Source organism: Strigops habroptila, chromosome 1 (assembly GCF_004027225.2).
Source record: "Strigops habroptila isolate Jane chromosome 1, bStrHab1.2.pri, whole genome shotgun sequence".
Taxonomy (NCBI): Eukaryota; Metazoa; Chordata; class Aves; order Psittaciformes; family Psittacidae; genus Strigops; species Strigops habroptila.
Window position 1 is genome coordinate 48874162 of NC_044277.2, and position 27976 is coordinate 48902137.

At 42.2% G+C, this 27976-nt stretch overlaps 1 protein-coding gene across 1 annotated transcript in view; it reads right to left on the minus strand.

Moving 5' to 3' along the window:
• Nucleotides 1-19451: 19451 nt before the first annotated feature.
• The window catches only part of COLEC12 (collectin subfamily member 12), a 100003-nt gene continuing 91478 nt past the window's right edge, over nt 19452-27976 (minus strand). The window contains exons 6-10 of the mRNA XM_030496598.1: nt 27275-27763; nt 26494-26630; nt 25685-25794; nt 23842-23987; nt 19452-22642 (exon numbers count right to left, since the gene is read on the minus strand). Coding sequence (XP_030352458.1) covers nt 22623-22642; nt 23842-23987; nt 25685-25794; nt 26494-26630; nt 27275-27763 — 902 coding nt within the window. The 3' untranslated portion in view covers nt 19452-22622. The remainder of the gene's footprint in view (nt 22643-23841; nt 23988-25684; nt 25795-26493; nt 26631-27274; nt 27764-27976) is intronic.

Consider the following 27976-nt stretch of genomic DNA (forward strand, 5'->3'; position numbering starts at 1 on the left):
GTGGGGGAGTGGCAGGTGTGGTGGTGGTTTCTGGTGACAGCCGCCTCAGAGCCGCGGTCTGCCACCGTCTTCAAAGTGCCACTAAAGGAAGAACAATTGGGAATTTTTATATTGGTAGAATCACCTCGGTGCTAACAGTTCACAGGTTGAATAATATCCTACAGCTACCTCCTCTGAGTCACCTTGAATGGGAGCCTAATCATTGCTTCACTAGACTTAACTAGTCTGAAGTAGCCCTGCAAAAATAAATGTTTTTTTGTGAAATTTATCTTCTTGTGTGTCTCAGCTCCTTTAAAGACCACATTCTCTAGCTAGCCTCGATAGCGGCAGTTCCCAGTGGCAGTTCAAATGGTTGTTGACAGCCATTTGAAAATTGGAAAAGGGCATTGGAAATGTTGACATTTCCAGGCTTGGGATGCCTCATTGTCCATTCCCATGTCCAAGCTTGCAGCTAGGAGTTGGGAACCCTTGCTATGTCATGTCCAGCCGTAAACCCCTCTCAGATACATTACTCATCAGATGTCTTCTGGATCTCTCAAGGGCACCTCAAAACTGACTGGAGGCACTGTTTTCTCTCACCGCTTCTCAATCCTGTTTTCCTTTTTACTGTCAAAGCAGAAGCATTTGATTCGCATTCCTAGGAAAAGAAAACAACACTCAAAACCAAACAACCTCCCCTCTGTTCTTTCCCCCCCCGCCCCACCAGCTTTTCTCTTACCAGTGTTGAAACTCCTTAAGCAATCACTGTTACTAAAAACCCAACTATGTGGCTGAGCCCACCAGCCTGTCCTGGTGATAAATGGCTCTAAAGATGCGTGACTAGTACTAACAAACCAGCCTAAGTCTGTCTAGACTGTTAGCACATTCCTGCGTGCGTGTCTGCCCTGAAATCTAAATTCCGCAACACAAGGTGTCTGTGTTGCAACATCAAGTGCATTTGTTTGACAAAGCTATGTACTTTGATGAAGGTAGGCTTCTTCCCCTCGTATGTAGAGACCTGATGGTCCTAATTCACTGGGTGGGGAGCACTGGTCTGCCAAAACTCTTAATAATTTTAGATAAGGAAAGCATTGTCTCATTTATTTGGAATCTCTCCCCTCCCCTAGCGTATAATAGAGCAAAGCTTTGTCACGAATTATCCAATAGCTTTTTAAACCTCAGCTTGTTCTACTTTACAGTTAGAAATGCAGGGAGCAGTTCAGGTACCTCAAGAAAGGTGCCCAGTGCCATCTCAGAATATTGGAGGCATCTTCACAGAGCTGACAGATGAGAGTGGGAGCCGTGAGACCTGCGTCCTCCTGAAGCAGCAGGCGGAGGCCAGGCAGGATGCCCTTCCACGTCTAGAACAGCACTGGAGGCCTGAATGGCATCCTTAGAAGCAAGGGTGGGATTCACCTCTCTGCCCTGTAGATGTCTATGCTGAGCTTGACCTAATGGGGAGAGAGAGGCTTACACTCCTCTCTTAGGCAGGAGTTCTCTCAGCTTAAAGCGTCTGGGTGAGGGCAGAGGAGGAATATGACCCTGTCAATGCCTCTTTCTCTGCATTTAGACAGCTGAGTTTAAGTGAGATGAATCCTACCCCAGGTGACAGCTTTTTCCCTTTTTAGATGATACCAGCGTATTAAGGCAGCACAGGGTTGACACTATACAAAACACGCAGGAAATATGCACAGAAAATTGTTGTGCTGAATAGCATGGAAGGTATTTTCCTGTGTCTCTTCCTACTTTTGCTGTCAGGAGAGGCTGAGCCTGCCCTGATTTAAATACACTCATCCCATAACTATTTCTTAGTTGAGTATCACGGTAAACACAGTGGTCACCTGTCTTTTTCATACTGCTGTGATGGTCTCCCGGGAAGGCTGGAGGAGGTGTTTCTTAGTTCTGTTGACCTCATTATCCTCACCAGCGCGTGAACAACTTGCGGAGGCCAGAACGCCATAACCAGTATATTTGCCTGCCCAGGTATGATACCATGCTGAAAACAGTAACAGCATGTTAGCCTAACAATGCTGAGGAAACTCCCAGTGGAGTGAGAACATTGCCTCTGAGTTTCTGAGTTACAAATGGCCTCTTTCTGTGCAGGAACATTATTTTCCGATGAGCTACAAATGGCTGGTTTTTGAGCAAGAGCATTGCTTTCGGTTGAGTTACAAGTAGTCATTTTTTGTTTCAGGAAAGAGAAATATTGGCAATTTTTATACTCTTCCAAGTTGCTGAATTGGTCTGCACTGCAGATGCCTAGCCGGCCAATTGCTTTTTTCTCCTCTTGACTCTCCTTTTTTAGAAGTCATTTATCTTTTAAATCACTAGGAGAGTGTGAGGAATTCAGCTTAGTACCAAAGCCCTCCATACTGTGGATCCTGCTCTTTTCCAGCACTGTAACCTGAGGCTTTTGGCCAGTTGTGATGTCTGAAGCATGACAAGTGCAGGCACCCTCCTGCCCATCTTTGGCTCTTCGCATGAGAATTTCAGCAGTTGTCTTCTGCTGTTGTCTCTTAATCCCTGAAGGCAACATGTTCAGCTGGGGTGTCCTCAAGTTACGGCATGCAGTTCTCCAGTGCATACTTTGATTTCTTTTCACAGGTTAAGAGCAGGAGTCCTTTCCTGCATCCAGCTTTGTTGGCTGAAGGCTCCGGCTTTTCTGCAGCAGTCCAGCAGGCTGGGACGAGCCCTCACTGCCTTGCTGGCAGAGAGGATCGCACAGATGCTTTGGGTTGAGCTGGCTGTGTCAGCAGGTTAGCTCACCCATGCCTTCCCACGGTCGGTGCAAGCTCAGCTGTTTATGTCTGCATTGCTGATGGGGGGTTAAATCCACATTTTCAGGGGCAGGTGTAGATGCAGCAGAAAACCATTCAATCAGCAAAGTTGCTTGCAAGGGGAGGGTCTGACCAGAACTGTTAGCGTGGTAAAATACTGGCACAGGTTGCCCAGAGAGGTGGTAGATGCGCCATCCCTGGACACATTCAAGGCCAGACTGGGTATAGTTCTGGGCAACCTGATGTAGTTGAAGACGGACTAAATGACCTTTGAAATTCCCTTCCAACCCAAACTGATCTATGATTCTATGATTGTATTTTGAGCATTAGAAAATGTCTGTCATTGCTAAGTTTTACTTTTTTGTTGTTTGTTTGTGTAAGGTGAAGGACTGCCATGGCTTCAGCCTGTGTTTTAAATCAGAGAACCGGGAGAAAGCCAAGCCCCAGCGTGGTTTCCCAGGTTTCGTAAGAATGCTGTTTGGTGTCTGGCCAAAAAGCTCAGGTACTGCCAATGTTCATGGACAGGAAAAATCTCAAACATCCCGTTCATATAGGAAAAGGCAAATAATATTACAACCAAATGTATTGTAATTATTAAAAGAAATATTTAAAATAATGTATGAAAGGGTAGATGGGAATATGTTCTTCCATGTGGTGTGGCTGTAGTTAGTTTTTGTACCGGGAGAGGGAAGTGTTTGCCCAGAAAATGAAGGTGCAGAGCGAGGGACGGCTTCGTCTGCGCTTGGGCGGCTGGCGCCGATGCTGCTCCGCTAATGGGGAGCTGGGGGCACGCCGCCAGCCCGGAGTTTGTCACTTCATCTATAATTGAAACCAGTGTTTGACACAGCCTAAAAAATGCGAGATTTGTCAGAGGCATGCCAATTCATTTCAAATCACGGGGAAGGGGGCTTCATGACATTGAAAACGGGCTCCACATGATCTATCGTTTTGAATGAGTCACCTGCATTTACTGTGAGACATGCTGAGTATTATTCATTCAGGCTTGGAAGAAAGTTTACATGTGTGTTTTTACAAGGCTTTTTCACTAGTTCTCATCTCTTGTTTTGATAAACCATATTATCATCTGAATGAAGGGCCATTCTAAATAAATCATTTGATATTATTCTAGCCCCCACCTCTTGCTGTACAAAAGAAGAACAGAGAAGAGCTCTCTGAATAGGTAAAAATAAGCTTTTAAACTTTTACAAAGATAGCAGAAAGCCAATTACAAGTGTGTAAGGAGATACTGCCAAAGTAATGGAGTCTTTTTTAGAATAGATATTCCTTAAGCCAAGGCTGATGTTGTAGGTGGAGAGGATTACCAGCATGCTGAAAAGCAGTATAATGTATTTGTTAGTGAGTACAGCATAAAAGAAATCTTTCTTCTTCTTAGGGTAATAGATAAAGAAGAAAACCAATGTTATCACTGTGATTTAATAGCATTTTATAGCCACCTCTTGCTTGGTACCAAGTTTTTCCTCTGTTTAGAACTGCGTTTGTTGCTTTCTTATAGATCTCATGCAGAGGGGAGATCAACACTGAGCTGTTAGTGCTCATGTTGGGATATTGATAAATGAGTCTAGAAAGCTGGCTGCGGTGACTGAAGAAGTTAGCACCCCAGCAGCTGTTGTGCACCTCTGGCAGACATTACTATCCCCACAGCAGTGTCAACAGCATGTTGCTTCTGCTTGCCACTTGGAGTTGCCACAGTGCAAAATCTAACCTTGTTGCTTAAAGCTATCTTCATTAGCTATTTAATAGAGGTGCCAAACTGTGCACTGGACTGGCAGGCCAAAACTAGTCTCTCTTTTGAGACTCAGAAGCTCAGTCAGAGGAATAGTATGGCTTACCTGTAAGGCAGTAAATGCCACAACTGTTCTGGATATGAAGAGGAGTCAGTGTCCTAAATTAGTTAGCAATATGTTAGAAAAGTACAGTATCAGGTAGGCTATGCTTCTAGTGTGTGCTAGGTTGGAAGCTAAGTGGGGGACAAATGAGATAATCTTTAAAACTATTGTAAGCAAAATCAGGTCTCAGCCCAGATTAAGCACTACCACCAACTGAAAGCTCAGATGGATGAAAGCGATTAACAGCAGCAGTATCTCAGAACATCTCTGTACTCAGAGGTCAGTTGATAGAACAGAGATCATATTACCTCATGTCAGGAGTTTGTGGAGTTTGAATTACAAAAAAACTTCACCTGAACCAGATGCTATCTTTTGGAGTAAAATCCTGCTCCAAAACCAAATTGAGTTTCTGTTTTAAGTTCTGCTATCATTCTTACAGAAGAGTATACTCAGAGACTTTGAAGCCTCCCATCTCTGGTGGCAGTAGTACTTGGTGTTTCATTCTCCCTCTTTAATTGCCCTCCTTTATGCTCAAGAGCCCTTCTTTTCAACCTTCTTCCTCCCTGGACACGTTTGCGCACCATTCAGTACAGAAGGACTGGCATGAAAGGTGGATAATTGCCTTATTAGTCTGGTTTAAGTAGCTTACCTATTATTTCCAGACCAGCCTTGCGGAGTTGCACAAGATACATTTATCTTTTAAACAATGATGAACACAAGCTGTACTACCTTTGATACTTAATTTTTAGGTGGCATCCTGCCAGCCACTTCAGTTTGTTACTGTGAGACACAGTTAATGTGTGGACTGATGAAGGAGAAATTAGATTAACACAAGAAATAACGCCGCAGAAAAATCTAAATTACATTTTTACAAAGCGTATAACAGAATCTTTCTACCTTTTATTAGCATGTTACACTTCTCACCAGAGCAAACATACAACTTTTATATTGTTAAATCTCATGATGATGTTCTGCTGCGTTTAATACTTTGTGTTTCTTCTTGATTTCCTGAATAAATTGCTGGGGAATATATACCATATGATCCCATTCTATTATGCCAGTTACAGCAGAAATGTTTCACCACTATGTTTTGGTGTCATTTTTCAAATAAACACACTTGGGAAGTGTACCTAGAAAGGGCTCATTTACCTGGATTCACCTAGAAGACTGTTTCACATGTGAATCTGAGAATGATTGATTTTTCTACTCCTCATCTTTCACTCAGGACATGGGACTTACTACCACAGTTGTCCTAGAATGCTCCCACTCTTCACATAGATGGAGATACGGTCACTAATGGCAATGGGTGTCACCCACTAGTGGCTTTAATGATCAAGACCAGGGTTTTGACCTTAGAGTAGAATAAAAATGGGAGTCAGTGGAAGCTGAGAGCATGGAGTATGCTCTTGCAGCATGCTGAAGACACTCATGGGATGATTCTGTCCGAACTAGAATCCAATGTCTCCATTTACATTGAACCAAACAAACTTTACTATCCTAACAAGAGATGACGATCAGATGACACACTTGCAGCTATATGCCTGCAATGGCTCCAAATCCAGGAGCTGAATTACGTTCTTTTTTGTTATTGATTTTATGTGGCAAGTTAGAAAAAAGGACCATTGCTTTGACCTGTGTCTAAAACTTTGCAGTATTTCTGTATGTTTTATCATCATTGTAATTATCAGCATGCACAATTTTCGTATGTAAATATTAATACTCCACAGAAATGAAAGTCTATGAAATGTTTTCAAATAGTATTATTTGCTGCCTTTGAATGTCTCTTTTGTATTTGGCTAATTTATCATCAAGATCTGGGTATCTTGAGTATCAGTTTGCAGAAGTGGTTACCATATATTGTTTGTTTTATCCCAATGCGGAGAACGTGTCATTTCTGTTGCTGAAAGAATCTACTAAAATTCCTACCTCTGTGCTACTAATACTACAAAAATCTGGGGTTTTTTTTCAAAAGCAAGGTGTCTCACGTCTGGCTGCTATTTGCAATAATCATGCTATCAACAACTCCTTCCCTCAGCCAGTAATATATTTTGGATAATAACTTAATAACATGACTGCGAGTTCAGCAGAGGACTTGGATTAGTTGGACTTTATTTAGCTAGAATTTCCTTGCAACATACCTCTCATTTTGAACATACTCTGATATGGAACCCCTCTAATTTTATTCACAAGTGCTTTATAAAATGTCAGGCTTTGTTATTAAAGAATGCAGGAAGGCATTTTCTGGACCACATACCTGTGTTTCTACACCACAGGTGCCTGGGGTTACTTCTTTACTTTCGCATCTGCCATTGCTATGAATTCTGAAGTATGCTGTGGATTTGTGATTACGCTGCTGAAAAATGATACCATTTTTGCAGATTGAGTTCCTGTAGATTGCACTACTGAAGCTCATTCCTTCCTCCTTGTCGTCCTCTTTTTGACCTTCCTTGTCAATATTCAGGTAAAATACAGCTCTGCGCAAAGAACTTAAAGTCTATTTCAGACACACACATAAAAAAACCCTACAAAAGCCGGTGGCAGGGGTAGGCAACTAATGCCGATCATAAGCTTTTGCAAATGAGCTTTTCTCTGAGGGTGATTTTGAAGTAAGAGAACAAAGCTGCTCAGCGTTCCAGGCTTTGGGTGGGACAGAAGAAGACAGGAAAGTGAGAATCCCAGAAAGACATTGGCAAAGAGAGTGGGAGTTTGTATGACATAAGAAGGAGGCAGAGTCAGAGCCATGAAAACCTGGAGGATGAGCTTGGCCTCAGTGGAGCGAGCAAGAAGGAGCCCTTGGAGGATGAAAAGGCAGGGAGAGCCCATCTTAGCTCTAACATTCAGCTTGCTTTGCCCTGAAATGGAAGAAATCCACCACACTGCAAATATGTATCCTTTGGCTGCTCAATAGCTCTATGTTGGGGGCTTGGTTAACGAGGAAATGATCCCTAACCAGTGTTTAGTCCAGTCCAATAACTTCTCACTGTCACATGTATAGGGAAGAGGAAAAGAAGGAATCAAATCTCTTAGCTCGAGCTTCAGAAGTAGAACCTGGAAAAGCCCTGCTAAGGCTGTGGAGCAGCAATTAATCTAAAAATCTCCCCAAACCAAGGCAAACTATCTGGGCAATTTCTTTAGATCAGAAGTTGTTGCTCTGCCAGCTGCTGCATCTCTCCTGTGCTTCAGCACAAGATAATTTAGGAAAGGGAATCCTCTAGCTTAGGTGCTGCATCATCACTATGTGCTGCTGTCCCGTGTTGGTTTTCACCAGCAAAGAATGAAGAGAGGGAAGAATGCAAAAACATGATTTTGAAAACTGTAGTGTAATTCAGTTAAATACGTAAAAATAGATAAGGTCTACAGCTAACAATTTTGGTAAGATACACAAAAAAAACCCCCAACCCCATAGGGAGGGCCAATACAATTAGCAAACTGTGTCACATCTGCCTCAACTTCACTATTATGTCATTTTCTACTTTTTTTATATATATATATTTTTAAAAAAAACAAAACCCAAAAACCAATCATAAGGTCTTCATACCCAAATGGAGGTTTATAAAGTGTCTTGCACCTTGTGGACCTGTGTTTTACCTCAGACTGCTGCTCTTCAAATGTCATTTCTAGATCATCTGTGCATGGGGGTCTCATGTCACCCTCTCAGACACATTGTGGGCAGGAAACTGCCAGCGTACAGCAACTGATGACATTCTTTAAGAGCCAGCTGAAGACAAAGTGGAAAATCCAGCTGTGTCGATGTTCTAAGGTGTGTGTCATTGATAAACTTTGCTATCAGGGCTCTCTTTTATACTTTATTTGTATCAGCTGAAACCTGAAACAATGTCGCTTTGGCTGCCTTTCAAAACATGAAAACCAAGCACATGTGGATTCATCAAATGGGAAATTAGTCACCCTTATTGCTTTAGAGAATCCAATCGCTTTAAAATCCCTGCAACATCAGTATGCCTCCCCAGGAAATAAATGCCCCAGAGGATTTCTTGTTCTGAACGTTGTCTTAATCCAACTGTCTAACTACTAAACCGCAGTTCACCTACTGAAGTATGGAAAAGCATCTGGAAGTATAGCTTGTTCAATCAAAATGTCTGGACAGACTTGGAATCAGCACAGTATTTACATTTTTGTCTGTTATCTCCAAGTGCTCACTGCTAGAAGCTGTCTTTTTCCAGGCAGCCTCACATGTGATATAGTAGTGGGAAAAAAAATCATGAAGAAACCCACTGTCTTTTAATACTGCAAATAGTAGCAAACCTAAAGCTGTTTACTCTCACTCTCACATCACATGGATCCACACATTATTTCCTTAGCTTTGCAAAGGCGAGCTGTTTCTCTAGGTGTAAGAAAAGAGTGCAGGCCCAGAAGATGAAGTGTTATTGCCGTGGTGCAATGCACCATGGTGGTACAATGCACCATGGTGGTACAACCCAACTCCTCATACTCTATGACCATGACATGTGGCAAGCAGGTTGCTGGGACTCTGTTAAGTCTTCCCTGGTCTCCCAGCAGGTGAATTGGGCTAAGTGACAGCAATTGACCAAAGAGAACACTAGTACCCACAGTGATGAAATGGCTTTGGTCAATAGCAGAGCTCTCTGGCTCTGAGACTGCTCCAAAGATCTACCTAGTCATGACTGGGGGGAGTGGCAAAGAGGCTGTTTTCTTCCGGGGTCCCTCCTAGTTGGAGAGCCTTGAAGCTAGGCTCTGGAGCATCACTCTTACAAAAGACATGTGAATGGCAGGCAGGCAGGAAAGGAAGGTAAGAGATAATTTGTACCTACTAATTTGCATTCACTTGTATCTCTCATAGCTAGTTCTGTTCCTTCAGTGAGGCCCAGATCCCGGTTGCTTCTGAAATGTAGGTGAGGAGCACAGCCTTCCTGACCACTTCTGATAAAACCAATGGCAATTCAGATTTTAGGTGGGATGAGTGATGCTGCGGTGGTGTGCTGTCCTTAAGAGAGCCTAGGCCAAGTCAGTTACATACCATAAATAAGATGGGATGGATCTAAATGACAGGAATAACTTAATGATCTCCCCTATTTCTCTCTTGCCGTGTCTGTCACTGGCAAGTGAAGCAGACGAGCATACTGGAAGGATGATTTTCATTCATTGCACACACACCTTCTTCCTTCAGGCTGCAGCCTAGGAATAATGGCTAAATTGACTTGCTCAAGATAATCTCAGATCTGCTGCTTTTCCAGATGGCTGCTTGCTTTTGATGCTTCTTACAAAACTGAAGAGAAATCTGATCAGCCTACTCACTTTTTTGGGGAGTTAGTCATGGTCTTGAGACAGAGAATTTCTCATGAAAACTGATAGCAAACTCCATGTATTGAGAGATATATATGTAGCACTGTAGTACCTGGAGTGTCACTATGATTCCTCTCCCTGATTAGGTGGTTCCTCAGACTCTCTCACAAATCTGGATTTTTTGTGTGTTTACAATTGTATTATTCACGATTTCAGTTTCCTCACAGCTTTTGGTATTGGCTTCTTATTTTCCTTCATAATGAGACTTACATTCTCTAACTATTCTAATATTTTGGCATAGTTACTGGCCACTAGATTCTTTTATTGTTGAGGAATTTCACAATTGTGTGATTAAAATAACAGTGTATGTATGACAGCATAAGAAGCTCTGAGCCACTGAGTTATGGTTTTGAATTTTAAAACTAGTCATTTGAGTTTGTGCTCAGGGCTGTGATAGCAACAGATTCATAAGAGCAATTCAGGGACAAGGTTTCACTAGGTCACTGTTAATAATACAGCCTACTGAAGTTTTTGTTTTGCTCAGAAATAGGTTGAGGAAGCTGAAAAGTTAAAGCCTGCAACTAAGAGTCTGAAGCAAACCAGCAAACGTTTAAATACTCTCTGAAGCATCTTTCTCCAAAGAAAAACTCCTAGATAAGTTCCTGGGCTTTGCTGGACCCGGGAGCCAGATAAACAGCCTAAGGACAGCATCCGCTACCACATGGAAGAGTTCCCCTGGCTCCTAGGGGAAGAACAAATTTGGGGGGGGGGACGACTAGGGGAGAGATGGACAGACGATGACATGACTGGAAGTAGTTTCACTTTCTTTACTTGCCCTTGACTCTAACTGCCAGTTGAAATGACTTCGTGGCCCATTTTCTCCTTGTTTTCAAGTTGGTTTTCCTCTCGCTTCAGAGCAGGTAGGAGGAGAAAATGGGGAACACATTACATGGAGAAATACATGCAAAGAGCTGCCAAAGACAGTCAGTCCATGGGAAAAAAGTGGACTGAGATACATACATTTTCCCCTAATTTCTTTAAAGCAGGATTAGTAATCTGAGGTGCCCCTGTGCTTCACAGCAGCAGGGATGCTCAGATAACAGTGGTTTCTAGCCTGAAGATAAAATATCAAAATGACAAAAAAAAAATACAATCTGACTACAACTTTCTATCAATCACATCTCTTCTTGTTATATATAACTTCCCTGCTTAAATTTCACATGCAAATTACTTCTCTGGGGTATCCAAGGGAACAGTAATAATTTATCAAAGTATTCACCTGAAGGTTCCTAAGATTATTTAGCTATCTATTAGACTCTAGATAGAATAAATATAGCCATGGGGAGAGGGGACTTTCTTTAAAGTCCAGGCCTGGAAGAATAATTGATGTTTCAGCAGCAGCCAGCAGGGCCACCCTCTTACTGCAGCTCTGGATCGAAAAATGTTTTGAAACCTCCATTTTAAAACCTTTCCTCACATGAGAAAAGTATGAATCAGGGAGAGAGGAATTGCAAGAAAGGCCATCTGAAGCAGAGCAAACAGTACACAGAAATCTTATGCCAGCTTTTTAAGCAGGCAGCTTTTGGCATGGGGAGACTCAAGGGGTGCCTGGTGAGGAGATCATCCTTTCTGGAGTAGCAGTGATGCTCCTTGCAGGTAGTCAGTTGCTGTATCTCACTACTCCTGTGCCCCTGTTTTCACAGGTAGAGGCTGGTAGACCCTGCCTTAGTTCTACAGTATAAATGGTAATAATAGAGACTTTCTCTATACATAGCATAACATTTTTGCTGCTTTTGCAAAAGGAAGAGTAGGGTCTAGCTCAAAGAGTCTTTCTAAATCCAGCCTCATAACTTCTTTCTATGCATTCAGTATAGATTCTTTATTCATTGCCTTACTTAAGGAGGAGCTTTAATTGGTCTCTTCAGCTGCTGTCTGTTTGGTAAATGAGCCAAAGGGTAGTTTGAATTAGTTGAGTACAAATACCTGGTGAACTAGTGGAATTTTCTGGGTGTTTATATTTGTACTCTGTCTTCTAGCCAACTTTCTCCAAGTGTTTTGCAGGTGTTCCTGTGTGAGTACTCACAAAACCTTCCTTTGCTTGGCAAATTTCATCAGCATCTGTAATGAATAGTTAGAGGAACTGGGGTGAAGAGTCATTTAGACATTGATCAATGGGACCAGTGATCTGTTTAAAGCCAAGCAATTTAAGTGATTTACCACACCAGGCCTTTAAGTCTTTACCAAGTGTCATCCAGAAAACTGATGCTAGTAGCCATATCTGCTACAGCTCTGCCAGGCTCAGGCTTAAATTATTATAGCAAACTACTGTTTAATGTAGTTAAAAAAAAATAAAAATCTGCTAAGCTGGGAAAAAATATTGGCTGGTTTTGTGATACTGTTGTACATGGAAATCTTGTGTGACAGCAGTACGAGATGGAACTCAGTCTGGTTGACTCCCCAGAAGAAAGGACCCTAGAGACTGAGTGTGTTTGCTGAGAGTCTGTGAAGTACAGGGATGGATGTCTTCTGGGTAAATCCTCTGTTGTCAGGCTATAGAGTTTTTAAAATAAGAGGCAAATTTCACCTGCTTTCCTGAGAGGTGAAAAACCTCAAGATATCTCTAGCTTCTGTTGCCTAAACCACAATGGCATTCAGTAATTCCCTATTAGGCATGGGAGAGTCTATTTTAAAATCAATACTTTGTTTCATTAAAGCATATGTTACAAGCAAATGCAAGGTTGTTTTGCACAGCTTGGAAGGAAGTAAAAGGTAAATGTCAATGAGGAGGATAGAAGAAGCCAATATTCTTGTCAAGTTTTGTTTCCTGTGGCAGCCAGGGCTGTCAGCCCTACAATGTGACATGCAAACCCCAGAGTGGCTGTGCTGCCTTCAGCTAGCCCTAATGATGCCCTCAAACACCACAGTGCCTTTAGCTCTTTGAATGTGATTCTTGCTTGTTCAGGAAACCCACTCGCCCAGTCCTCACTATTAGGTTGGTTCATCAAGAAATGATGGCCTAGGGGTCGATTTGTTGGGTATAAGTTTGAGTGCCTTTCCTTCCGTATACATCCCTCTAGTTACAAGGGTAACCTGGTCTCTCCATTTTCTAGTGAAATTAATATATTTCTAAACCCCCCCTTTTTTCTTCTTCCTCAAAGGAAGAAAGGAGCTTTCCCTTCTCACCCCATAGCACCTTTTAAGAGTCTGGAGCAATTTTACCACTGTCATTTTTCCTGTACTGCTGCATGGTGACACTCAGAGGCACTCACAACCACAGTATAAGTACTACTGAAAACAACTCCTTCTCCATTACATTCAAGAACTGAAGTTAAATGTTACACTCATGGCAATGCTCTTCTCTATTTATTTCTTCCCTCTCTGGTTGGCATGTAAATGACATAATTTGACCTGCTATAATAATTGCAGGATGATAAGCCAAGTTGAAAATCCTTTAGCTGATGTTTTAATTAACATTTTTTTTCAAGTGCACACTCTTCATGCTCTAGAATTTAATCTATTTATGCCATTATACTTTTATTATTATATGAACCAGGCTAAATCAGGCCAAGGTTACCTGTGATGCTGCATGGCATTAGTGGTGTATTTGTTGAGCACTCTCTGATGTCACCTAACCACAGGTACTGGATGCTGTGGGGTAGCTGAGATGGTCACACAAGGGTGGCATATATGACACAGCCTAACACCATACCCTGGGCAGCAGGAGAAGATGGCCCTGAGCATTAGTCACCTATGAGTAGTGCCTGAATAAATCCCTTGCTATCTGGGTTTGTTTTCTCAGGCAGAGATCTGTTTTGAACTGAAGCAATGGGTCTGATTCTGCTCTCCAACAGGCGCCCCAGATGCATCATCTGATGTGGAGGACAAGCGCCTGGTGTTTGCCCCTTTCCAGTGCCCAAACAGCCCTGATCATGTCGACAATAAATAATATTTTCTGTAAGTTCTACTTGTCATATATTTTGGCTAATTCTAGAGTTTGTGTTTCTTTTTCAACTGAACTTCAGATCCTTCACACGGTTTCTTCATCTTCCTTTTAATATGTTCAAAAATTAGGGCTGAACCTTGCAAGCTGCTATATGTACATTGGGAAACAGCTGACTCAGTGCTGTCCAGGGTGTCTGGGCATGGAAACACCTCTGGCTGCAGCATCAGCCATGGTGGGGGAGCTCCTCCTCAACAGCTGTGGTGCAAGAGCCATGCGCTTCTCAGTGGTTAAACTGTCAAAACAGGGCTTGTTTCGGCTCTGGGAAGCTTGTTCTTGGCTCTTCATGTGGAAGGACTGTCATTCCTCATCCATTACCCGTGGCGTGAGGAGCACGGGGCCCAGAGCGTGGCCAGAGTGCTGTGGTAGTCAGCTCCAGATGGGTTTGCGCAGCCCGTTACATGGTGTACGCTCTTTTTCGTTCTCTCTCTCAGCTTGGAAGGAGAGCAGTATTCCTGGCTTTTTTGCCTGGTTTCACAGCCATGTATTCGTACAGGGTTTTTACCCTGGCTAGTGTGATTACAAAGGAAATAGCGCAGTAGCCCCTGAAATTGAGGGAAAAGAGCAGATCAAAACACACATCAGACTCCTTAGCCAGAGTGCCAACTACCACAGGGTTGGGGAAAATGCCATGCACGAGATTTTGCTGCATGTGAAAATGAAGGGAAGGGAAATGAAAATATATACCACCATGTCCTCTAAAAATGTGTACCTACAGAGTTGAAGCAACCACGAGTGATGCTGTGCAGATGGTTTTTCTCTTGCCAGGGAGAAGTGTAGTGGGGCCAGAGTCTTTTAATGTGTCATATGTATAACCTAAGATTTACAGTTGGAATCAGACTTGAAAATGTAAATGGATTTTCAATTACAGAGTCTGTTCCATCATAATGGCTTTCATTCAGGGCTTTGTCTGGATAGAACAACAGCTGTTCTGCCTGTGTTTTTTCATGTTTTATTTTATTTTTAGACTTTTCTCATATGTAAAATGCCAGGAGATGGACACAGACTGGGATATCTCATGGTAATGTCTGCTAAATAAATAAAGTGCTCCCAGTGGTACTTCAGTGAAACTATGTTTAAAAGGTGTTCTTCCATCTCTAACATTGCAAAACACAAAAGGAGAGAGTTGATTTCAGGTAGTGAAGAGCTCTGACCAAGAATTTTGACCACCTTTCCACCCCTAACACGGCTAATCTGGATAAAACAGGATGCAGAGCTCTGATTGGGCTTTGAAATTAGCATTTTGCTTGAAATCACCAGCTGGTGACTGTTAAGAGTCCCCTAAAGACTTCAAGTTTTGCCTCTTAAAGTTAAAAATAAGGGAAAGCCAGTGGTCACTCACTTTAATATGCCACCTTTAAAACCAATTCAAGCACTTAGGTATTTGGAATTGAAGTGTCTCTGGTGTTCAAATTCAACAATTGTCTGTTTTTTAAAACTAAACAACCTTTTTGTTTCAGTGTTTCCTCTTTTTCCACATCTGTACATTTCTGCTGCTGTTTATTATGATTATTAAAGATGCATGTTTGACTTTTCATAAAGTGCACCTGTTCAAATGCAGATACCAATGAGAATTTAATACAGAAATAGGAGTTATAAGTCCAAATACCGCTGTGGATCTATTTCCCACAGCAGACATTGTTTTGTTGCTTGGAGACCTACTGTATGTTCTTGCTTTAATCTGCCTTCCAAAGTTGAGCTCTGTGCTTGTAATACAGCTGGAAAACTAGCAAATATTCTGTGTTTCAAAACTTGTGTAGGAGGAAAAGGACATGTAGGAAAAACCTACCGAACACCAAAACAAAAGCTCCAACCCAGCTCCTTGGAGACCTGGAGCCACGAGGAATTTTTGTTTGTGCTGGGAAAGTAGTACATGACTTCAGGCACCAACTGAATGACATGCTTCTCGTGCAAGGCAAGAATGTATTCTTTTCACAACCAAGCACAGGAATTATGAGAACCACGACAGTGCCCTGTTATGCTGTTTCTGAGAAGACAGCTCCTCTGTGGTTGATCTTACTAGAAACCACAATGAGAACATCAGGGTTCATTTTCCTCCTCAGTCATTCTCCATCTATTTCTCTTCTCCACCCTATCTGTCTCTTTTTCTTTTATCTGGGTTTTTTTCTTTTTTTTTGTTCTCTTTCTGCCTCAACTCTTCTCTCTACCATTTTTAGTCTCTTACCTTTGAAACACTGCAGGCCTGCCTGCAAGGTTACCCCTGTCCATCAGAAGATGGAGCAGCGACAAGACTGTACGTGCAGTGAAGTTTGCTTCCACAAGCAGATAGCACTAAGCTGTGTGCTGTTCAAATATCAGTTCATGCTGTTCTCACAGGCATTAATCCAGGAACACTATTTGCCTTCTACAGTGGGACACTGCAATGCCAAGGGATAGTTTTTTGGATTTCCATTTCCAGGCTTTTATTCTGACACGAAAAAAAAAAAAGTGGACAAGAATACATTGTTGCCATTCAGAAAAATAACTCATCATCTGTTTTACATGAGTGCCGGTAATAGAGATGGAATTAAGGAAATGTCATCTTTGCAGTATGCCCAGACTCCTGAATGAGAGGGATTCCCAAACAAGCTTATTCCAAAGTCACATTTCAGCCTTGCAGCTTCCACCAGCAGGACCTCTGGCAAGGCTGGCAGGAGCATGACTGAGAACATGGGGAGTTTGGAAGCAGTTCTCGGAGCCTGGAACCACACTGATGCCTGAGCCACGGATTTGTGCCTTGGCAGACAAACAGATCAGAAAAAGTGGAAGTGACATGCTAATCTGAATCAGATTTTAATCTCTTGAAGAGTGAGGGTCTAAGACTGACCTGCATTTAGATTCTGCTCTGGTGTAAAACCAGAATAAGTGTGCTTAAGCTCAGACCTACAGATTAATTTTTCAAATGTGTCATAAAACGTGGCATTACCTTACAAAAAGCCAAGCTCTTGTAACCTACTCTAATTCAGCAGGAAACCATCCTCTATACCCATTTCGTTGCTCCTTGTCCTCCAGCAGTACTAACAAGAGAAGAGTATGGAAACTTCCACCATTCAAAGAAGCCCAGCATGTCCTCAAATAATCCCTTGTTGGGCTGGACAGTGGGACCAGAGCCAGGCTCTGTCGTCAGGGCTTCCCAGCTGGTTAGAGGGATGTGTTTGTTCCCAACCATCCCTTACTGTGTCTCAGGATGAATGGCTCCACACTGACCACCACAATTGCTTGATGGTCCCAGGAGAGATGCTATTTAAGCTAAAGGACAGCACTTGGAATGAGAACAAATGTATCTAAATGGGCCATAATTACATTCACGCTGGTTATTGAAAGAAGGTTCCTAATAAAGTTTTGGAGGAGCAGCCAAAATGATTAAAGGGGAATTTAATTATTTTTAAAGTGGAACTTGGTTCAATTTTTGGAAGATTTACTGAAGTTGGGCTGCAGCGGAGTCAGTAGTCTCAGCAGTCCTTGAACTGCCTTACTTCTGATCAAGGGGTCTCTTGGTAATTTAGTGTCATCTGTTAACTCTAACCCACACAAGACATTGCTGTCTAACTGGTCTGATGTTGCTCTGCTGTAATCACATTGAGCTCTGCCCTCCAAAACAGTAGCGGAAATGGCCACCTCTCATGGTGATGTGGGAGAGACACCATTTTGTTTCATTTAGCATTGAAAACTCCACTCCCTTCACTGAGGTCTATGAAAACTAATTTTCTTTATGCCAATACTGGTTCTACTGGGAAAAAAAACAACTGTAAAAATCACCTCCCCAACATATGAAAACAAAATTCCCAAAACTGAGAAATCAAAATGAATCATATTCTTGAAAATCTTCTTTTTCCTCCAGTCACAAAGCCAGGCTGGCAATACTTAAATGCCTCTGGGAAGCCCTTTGGGTAAGAAAATCCTCACGGCATGCAAGATCTTGTGTAAAAAGAGCATTATTTGCCTAGTGATTTGTTTTTATTGTTCTGGTATTAAAAAAAAAATTAAAATCTCTACACACATTTTGGAGTGTTACACTGAGTTTATTTTGAAAAAGAAATCAAAGAATGTTTTTTTCATCTCTGAGCCAGATGGAAAGAAAAAACAAACGTATTTCACCCTCAGAGAGAAAACACATGAGAACTTTCAAAAATTATTTTCGCCAAGTTTGGGGTTTGGTTTTTTTTTTTTGGTTTGGTTTTGGTTTTTTCACTAAACAGCATGGAAAAAATGAGGTGAAGATGGTGAGTGAACAAATAGGCTCTGGTTTTAGGAAGGCCTGGTTTCTGGGAAACAAGGGCTTTGTAAGTCACTGCGCTTTCCCATCTATAGATACCCAAACTGCCTCTGAGTGAGTGTGGGCAAGCACTGGGAGCCTCCTCCTTGCTCCTGCCCAGGCCCTGGGAGCAGAGGGATGTCCCAGTGGGGGAAGAGCATCATGCAGCACAGGGCCTGCTCCAGGGGCAGCAAACATCTCCAGGGTGCACAAAACACCCGCAGAAGTGAGGGGGGAGAAAGCAAAGCAAGTCTGGAGGCTGGAGCTGGAGACATTTTGTTCCCTTTGGATGCTACATCTGTGTGAGCCGCTCTGCTTTTAACCAAGGAAGCTGCACTGGGGAAAAGCGGTTTTGTTTTCTCACACATGAATCAACTTGGCCACCTTTCCCTTACTGCAGAGCAGTTTCCTCCAACCAGCTCCTTGCCTTGCCAGTGATCAGAAACCAATTCCTGCTACTTGCTAAAAACAGGGGAGCTACTTGCCAGGAACATAAAATTAAAAGAGGAGGTCAGCCATCTGAGAGAGCAAAAAATAGCAAGATCAGATTAGCCATTATAAACAGCTGAATTAAGCTAGCTGCAATAATGGCTAATCTAGGGACTGATCCTGCTCTACTCAAGACATCCTTCACTTGGGGACCCATATATGGTGCTCTGCATGCTAGAACAGTGAACTGCAAGAGGGGGTTCTTGGTAGTTAAGACCTTCTTAAGGGTCTTGCACAGCTCAGACCTTTAAAACCAAGTTTCTAGCACCTAGGTGCTGCAAGAACAATGCATGAAAACTGCAATTAAGGGATAAAATAGGCATAGTCATGCTTCAAACTAGGATGGTGCGAGAAGGAAGGCTTTAATGAAAATAATTCTCATCGCTTTGACTTTTAATACCTACAAATGCTTCTGGCTCCACATCTCTCTGAACTCCACATCTCTCCTGGTTACACAAGCATGCACAGAGTAAACAACATTCACTTCCATGTCTCCGCTTACTGCTTCCTTTATTGGGACATTTGCACATATTATTTATAGACATCAAAGGGGATGGGAGTTTGAGATTTATAAGCTCTAATCAGCTGAAGGTGTTTCCAAATAAATTAATGAAGCAAGTCAGAAATGACATTAAGAAATCCAGCACTGCATGTAAATCACAGTGACTTTGCACCCTCTCTGCCTTCCCCTCCCCTTCTTGCAACAGTCCCAGTGCTTGCCAGGGTATATGAACTTGCATTTAGTTTGATGTAAAACAAGAAAAAGGACGATGGAAATGTGTACTTAGCATGCCAAGTTACAGCATTTGTGCATAAGAAGGAAAGCCAAAACTCAAACTGGGACAAAATAATTTCCTATAACTTAAAACTTTCCATACAACCTGTGTTATCGCTCAGACCATACAGAAAGCGGATTTAATGGGGATGTTTTCCAGGCCCCATGTGGCAGCTATGACTTTCATGACGATTTCTTGGCCCTTTCTGGTGTCCTGCTTGCATCCCTGCCAATCTCTCCTTTCTGTGGCAGGTTCTTGAAGCTGTCTTAACACTCTCCCAGTCCTCCCAATGATTTCAATCTTTGTTGCCTTTGACACCTCCGTTTCCCTCCTGCAGGAATACTAGGTCAGAAGGATGGCCTGTCTCAGCCTGCTTGGCTGCTCAGGCCATATTCTAAGGATGGCTGGACACTCCAGGCATGCAACTGCAGCATCCCTCTCCAGCCAGTTCTGCAGCTACACTCTTTGCTTCAAATGTGTGAACAGAGAGCTTGAGCCCAGGCACATGTTGTTTCTCAATTAAAGGTGAATAATTAGAACATTATTATAGATAGTTACAACCCAGCACTGAAATCCACTTTGAAATGGATATTTAATTCATAAACATGTTGCATCTTTAAACTGCCCTAGTTCAATGCTTGCGACCCTAGCCCATAGTTTATAATAGCTGCTGTGCTGGTTTCCAGCAGACTAAGAAGCTTTCACTGGTCAACAGCCACTTCTGTAACCTTATGCAGCTGTAAGTACAGCTATAGCTGTTGATCATTGCTGTGCATAAAACCTCTTAAGAGGGACTGGAGGATGCTAGATGACTCTTGGATCATCTCATCTCAATATGCACCATCACTGCTGTTGCTGAAGGAAGAGAAGGATGAAACCGGGGCAAGGAAGCAGTATAGCTGGGGCTTACACAGAGGTTTCTCATTAACTTCTTTTGTCAACAGAAGTCTATTCCATCAGTAAAAACCAGGAAGAAGGTCATTTAACACGGCACATGCTCAGAATGGACTTATTTCACCTAAATAAGCCAACATTCAAAACAAAGGTAGCAGTGCTTCTAATTCAGTGTGTCTCTGCAAAGCTGCACTCACCAGGGTTTGTGAAGCTCTCTGGCTGTGCAAAGTAGTAGTACCTTGTTCCCCAAAATAGCAGTTTAACATTATCTCCATAGACACTGTGTAAATATATATGTAAACACTACAGCATGTATCTACACACAACTAAGTACAGCATGTCAGGGTGTATGGCAGAATCACGTTGCACCCAAAACCTGATGAAAAAGCCAAAAGAGAAGTCTCAGGAAATCCAGACTGTTTGAAGAAAAGCCCTGCCTCCAAGATGGTGACACATGGTTTCTGCAACTGTGATACACAGACCTTTCACTTTTAGTTAAACATATGCAATTTTCACGTTGGTCCTGTCTAGTAGCTAACATGTATCACAGGACAGATCCCCAAACGTAACATGTTGTGTATTTTCTTTAATAAAATAGGTAAAATTAAAAAGCCAAATGAACACTGGAGGGAGTATGGGATGTAGGAAAGCAACAGTCTTTAATTGGTTGGTCTTAGGAGCAATATTTGAAAATCAGAAGTACAAAATCTTGTCTCTTTCCAACAGAGCTGGAGTATTTCAACAAACTTATCTGCATTCAGCCAAGGTAAACGGCAGGTCAGGAGGCAATGGAAAAACAACTCTCCTTCCCAAGAAGCCAAAACAACTTCCTTTGTGATAAAGAGTGTGGCCATGCAAAGAGTATAAAAACTGGGAACCAAAACCAGGGTTTCTGCTAATGAACTTTAACTGGTTCCTAATTTTTTTTAATTCCTGATAAGCTGCACTGCTGCCTAGACAAGGGCTCATGCGACCATGGAGGAAAATGGCTAGGTGATGATATCATCTCATTAGCCACAATGCTTTCTGTTTTGCAGTGTATTTTATTTCCTAGTTTGTTTGGGAGAGAAGTAGTGGTCCCAGAAAACAGAGAGATCAATTTACAAAGCACTTCAAAGTTGATTAGATTTTTATGAGTATGGCATGTTTTTCTTACAAAATTTTGAAATCTGTCTTAAAAAGAAACATATTTCAGCACATGTAGCTCCTTTGATTCTGTTTTCATCAAATCCTTCACCCGGGCTTGACTTGCAATATGGGTAGCACCTACTGGGGTAGAATTCCTCATGAGAAGGGAGAAGGAATGAAAACATTTCAAAATCATTCTTAAAAGTTGGTGATTTACTCCAGTGGCATTTTCTCATGAGTAGATGGAAGGCAGGAAGGCAAGATGGCCGGCAGGCAGGAAAGCAGGCAGGCAGGAAAGAAGACAGGCAGGCAGGTAGGCAGGCAGGAAGGAAAAGCTTTTATTACCATGGTCTTTGCATAGTACCCCAATGGAACACTGGCTGTGATCAGAGCTATAATGAGTATCTAGTCCTTAGTCAACTTAATTGTTACACATGCAGACTAGACTGCATATAATAAGGAAAACACTATCTAAAATCTGCTTTAAAAGTTATTTAACCAGAACAAATCATCTGGGAAAGTACAAACATTTCTAACTGGAAAAATATTTCTCTATAGCTGAGCTAGGCCTGACAGCAAACCAGCAAAAAATTAATGAATTATTAGTACCTTTATTGTTTTCTTTGGCCCCTGTGCACTATATTTGTAAAAAAAGTCAGTAAAAAAGAGAACAATTGTAAAAAGCAAATATTTTGTACAAAAATACAAAGTTTTAAAAGCTCTTAAAAGTATATTCCATATTATTGATAAGAGTTGGACTATATATATATTTATATAAAATCTATATATTCGTGTATCTGTATAATTTTCCTACATTTGGGATTTTAGCAAATGAAACATACTGTTTACACAGTTGCTTTATATGTTTTTCTATATGAGTGACCAAGAGTCTTACTCAGATTGATAGAATCTCTTTTCTTAGAAGACACAAGTCGCTTATGTATGTGGTTACTGGTTGGGAAGAAAATCTGTAACAGAATTAGTCCAACGGTATTTCCTGATGCTGTGGGTTGAAAGGCCTCGAATAATTGCAGGATGCTGGAGAAGAGCTGCTGCTGAATTCCTTTATACATTTAAACCAGTTTTCAGTGCTTGCTTTTGTTTGGGGTTTTTTTCTCCTTTCAATTTTTGTAGGCAATGCTGCTCTCTCCCAGGATTTTCTTCTTCTTTAAGTAAATTTCCATAATATGTAGGTATCTGTAAAGTCACAGCCTGTTACACTCCAAATATTTGCCCTGCAGTATGAGGGAAAAAAAGAAAAACAAAAAGAAAAAAATACCCATGTAAAAAAACCTGTGAAGTCTAAGTGCATTTCCAAAAAGAAAACTTACAGAGATCAAGGTATGTAAAAAAGTGGACTCATATTCAGATCCTTTAAGTCCTGGAGGATAAATATTTGTAAACCACGAAGTTTTCCTAAAATAACAAATGTATGTAGGAAAATGAGAGCAAATTACATTACACGGTCCTTTGCTCTGGACATCCAAACAGAGTTATACACACACAGAGCTCGTTCAGCACTTCGTTTTGTTTTGGTTTAGGGGGCATTTCAGTGGATGGGATTTAATTTTGGCTCTAGCTGACATTTCTGTCTGCCTTCACTGAAATTCAACCTACAGGTTTGCAACCGGAGCAGCTGGGCACCCTTGGCAAGGCAATGTTTAGACAGGTTGTATGGAGGAGATAATGTTTAGGCAGAGCCCCACCATGAACACAAATACGCTCTGTGATGATGGGGCCAGGCTCTTAAGCAGCCATGTGAACCATTTCCCTTCTGCTGTTGCAGAAATGCCTGTGTAACCAGAACGAGATGCCCTGTGGCAATCACCTGCATGACTGCTGGGCACATTGGCAGTTTATGAGCCCTTCACTCCAACTGCAACAGATGAGTTACTTACAGCATGTGGACCCAGCCTCTCAGCCCTATGGGACATCTCCTGGCAGTGGTGGGAATTTTAAGACCTCCTTGGCAGTCACCAAGTGCCTCATGTTGCACAAACTCTCAAAACAGAGTCTTTTTGGGTTTTTGAGGCTGGTCCATGAGCCATCCTAAGGCCAGCTTTCCCTCCCTCTTGTGCAGCCACTGAGTCTATAAAAACAGCCTCCAGTATGGTTAGGGTCTGAAGCATGTGCCAAATCATGCCTGAAATTTTAGGCACGTTTAATGTCTACAGGAGACAGTTAAGATGCAGAGCATGCCATGGCTACACGCAGCTTGCAGGCTGCTTTTACCGAGTGCAATAAACCCAGCATCTGCATCGCACAGGGTATTAGAAAAGTGCATGCTGGGCAGGATCCAAGTAGAAGTGCTCCACATGTGTTTCCCCCTCTTCCTCAAAAGACCCTGCCATAGCATCTAGCCAGGATCTTCTCTCTAGCTGCAGAAAACTTACTATGGGTACGGTGAAATAATCAAACCAAGTGCATTGCTTACCTTTGTCCATGTCTTTTTCACAAATGAAATTGTTAACGTCTTCACAGTAGAAGTCATTCCAGAGCCCAGCATAGATCAACCCAGCACAATCTTCCCCTGGCCCATGCCCGTGGCTCCAGTTATCAGGTTGCCCAGTTTTCCAATTTCTTTCAACCAAAAAGCAAGAGATATGATTGCACAACACAGCACACGTGACAGCGTTTCAGGGAAAGAAATTAACAAAAACATCATGAGATCCGTTCCGAATGGGAAATACACACTGAAACAAACAATACATGACTCTTGCTGAAAATGGAAAACAGATGTATTACAGAGAAGGGAATCTATTCGGCCTCGGGCTGCCAAAACTTACAGACCTAAAATTAGACTGATGAGCTTTATTTTAGTTTTTGAACATACATGCATGTGCAGCGGGAGTGCTCCACGCTCCATGTATATTACTCCAAGCCTGCAAAGCGTGCGCACCGCATTCCTGCCGGCAGATGGGACTGAGAAGAGCCTGCAGGATCATGAGTTTGCCAAGATGGCAGCACCCTGCCATCACTCACTGCAAAGGAGCTCAGCCCTCTGACCACCTCTTGGGAGGGACAGCAAAAATCCATGTGTTTTATGGACCCACGCTCAGATGGGAAGTGAATTTTTGGACTTACAAGGAAGATACAAAGTATATATACATGTATCTTTTGAGATCATTAGCTTTGACGGTGAAACTTAACACAGCATGTAAAAAGCTTGCAGCGTTTCCCCATCCTGTTTTTGTTTAACAAGTGAGAAACACTTCCAGCCTCAGGACTTAAAAGCTCTATTTTTCTACAGGAACAAGTTGTTGAAGAGAGCTTGTGATTGCTGGCTGATATGGTCCCTGTGCAGCTAAAAAACATGCCTGCCTGACACAGAGTGTCTGACCAGGTACCTGGAAGGACATAGGGCTTTCCAGAAGTAATGGAATAATTTGAAAATCAGTAACTGACAGCTCTGAGATTACAACAGGGCGCCTAAAACCATGGTGTAGTGGAAACCTATTGAAAGCAGTAGCTTAAGTGGGATTCAGTCACAGTGCTGCCATAAAGAGAAAGAAAGATGAAAACAGGGAGGGAGAAAAAGGGAAAAATATTACAGTTCATTGGAAATGCATCTGACATTTTCCATGTTTCTCATCAAAATAAACACCAATGAGATCACAGCTAATCATTTCGTAACATGTGACTGACTGTAGCCTGTTTTTCTGGAGCACAGCATGCTCAGCTCCATAAACTCTTTAGTCCACTCCTCGGTATTAAAAATTTGGGTGGTTGTAATCTGTTCCATTTAGGACAAATTAGGTGTAGCCCTAAGATTCCTGGAGAGCTGCCAATTCAGTTCTCAGCTGGCCAAAGCATAGACACCCTCATTTCATGCATTTTCCTTATGTTTAATGTTTTCCAGTTGGATTTGGGCTTTATCTAAAGGCTGGTAATTTTTTATCAGAATGCGTGCTCTATTTATAGCCAGTTGTAATGCAAATAAGGAAAATTCAGACCAGGACAGCAAAACTGTCTGTGCTTTCCATCTCAACTTTGTAATAAAAGTCAGGAGCAAATGTTTTGGCAAGAAACATAGTGCTGTGTAGTTATGTGATTCTTTCATTCAACATTCAGTTTTCTTCCTGGCAGGGAAAGAAAGCCTTGGGAGAGAAGGGAGAGAGAAAAAACACAGTTCAACAGCACCCTCAGTAACAAATTATTTCATTGGCATCTACAACCCTCTGGATCCATTAGATAATTTCTAGATGCTGCTTTTAGAAGTGTTAGCAAGAGTGGCAGCATCTGCAGAAAATAAACGCCATTGTTTTTTATTTACGTACGTGTAAACTGGTAAGGATCCATCCAGCCATCTCCATTCATTTTCCTTCTCTGAATCTGTTAGTCCAATCCAGAAGCTGCCTTTTCCAAAAATTTGTCTTTTTATCCATTGCTATGGAAGAAGGATCTTGGTTCAGAATAAACACACACAACCATCTTTGGATAAACTAATCTAGCTTCATGAGCATCTTTGTTATCAGAATAGGAAGGGACAGAAAAATTTTTCTAAGCTGAAAATATGTTTCAGGAATCGGCCTTAAGACCGCTTACCCACACTAGAATCCACTATAGTATTTGCATGTGAGGTAGAGGGAGCTAGGCATGAAAACTAGGTTGACGTAAAGTCACAGGCAATGTCTTACAGATACAAACTGAAGAAAAAAACCCCAGAAGTAAGCAGTTGTATCTTGACATCCCCACTCCTATGTAGCCACCAAATAATTATGTTGAACAGTAGTAGAAGTATAGCTAGACTTACAGTTAGATTAAAAATATTTTTGGGTCACAGTAGTCTTAGGCTGCATGTATTAAATCAGACAATTTAAAATTATATTCACCACTGCAAAAAAACATTTTGGATAATATGCCAGGCATAATGCACTACATTCAGGTTCAAAACATGCTGCCCTTCTGCACATGGAGAAGCTGCTGAACAGGCAGAGGATGAACAAAATGCTAACTGGAGTCAATCACTATGTCTACTTCACCGTATGAATTCATGATGCTCTCAGCTTCCCACTTGCCTTGTAGCTCCCACATGTTAAATAACATCAAGCTCTCTCCTTGGAAAACAGAAAGAGAAGGTAATTACCTGCTCCTCTTTGTTGTTTATGATAACCAAGCGTGATGCCCTCTCTTCACAGAATAACTTTGCCTCTTCAAAAATTTCTCTTTCAATTGAAAAGTAGTAGCACTTTTCTGTATAGTTCTTCCAATGAGGAGAACAACCTGTAACGTGAATTTTTCATATTACGTTAGTTACTGGCAAGTCAACGGGCTGGTGGTAACTTTCTGCATAGGGCCAATAATAAGTGGAGGATCCCACACCCACCTACAGTATGCTGAGACCTGAATCACTTGCATACAGTTTGGGAATCTACTTAGAATCATAGAGTCACAGAATCAATAGGTTGGAAAAGACCTTTAAGATCATCAAGTCCAACCATTACCCATGTCACTAAGGGCCTCATGTACACAGTTTTTGAACACTTCCAGGGATGGTGATTCCACCACTGCCCTGGGCAGCCTGTTCCAATGCCTGGTTCCCTCTCGGTGAATAATTTTTTCCTAATATCCAGTCTCACTTATTAGGATCCTGACTCTGTGCGGTCAAGGCTAAACTATGTGGTCAAGGGGATTATTTATTACTCATACTATTGCTGCTTTTTCTTTAGCCATAAACATTAACTTTCAGGTCATGAGAAGGAAGAACAACAGGTATGGCTTCGCTTAACAAGGCTCTTTGCGATAAATCCCAGACATTTAGTCTAAGGTAGCAGAGGTTATTTGAACAAGTAACTAAGTGGTGAGCACCCTCTACTACGTATATTTGAATCTCAGTAAAAGACGCATGTAGTGTGTTCATAGCTTACCATTAGCCTCAGGCACTGATGTAGGTTCACTTTGTAGAGCCATTGGCATCCCTGGCCCTGGTGGCCCTGGTGGCCCAGGTGGACCCTTTGGACCAGGTAGCCCAGGGACTCCAGGTGGCCCAGGTAGTCCTCGAGGTCCTGGTACCCCTGGCTCACCCACAGTTCCTTGCAGCCCTTGAAATCCTGGTGGACCTTGTGGCCCAGGTGGACCATCTTTGCCTTGTGGACCTGGTGGTCCTGGGTCTCCACTTGGTCCAGGCAGACCCGTCTTGCCAGGAGAACCTCTCTGACCTTTGGAGCCAGGTGATCCTCTTGAACCTTTTCCTCCTTTTTCTCCTGGTGGCCCAGTTGGCCCAGGAGGGCCCTTCTCACCTGCAGGTCCTGGTGGTCCGGGCTCTCCTTTCTCTCCTTTTTGTCCTTTTAGGCCAGAGGGGCCAAGAGGACCCTGAGGGCCTCTGTCACCTTTAGGTCCCCTTGGACCAGGAGGGCCTGAAACAAAGTAAGCATGCAAAGTGAGGATATGGACAGAACAAAAAGCCAACGAGGGGTCCTCATTTAATGTATCTCAGACCAGCAACATTGGATATTCAGAACTGTGAAAACTGGGCCAACAGTTACTTTGAGTAATGCTTGTACATCTGCTTCTCAGGTGCTATATAGCATTGATCTTTCCTTAGCCTCTGTGAAATGCAGGATGCAGAA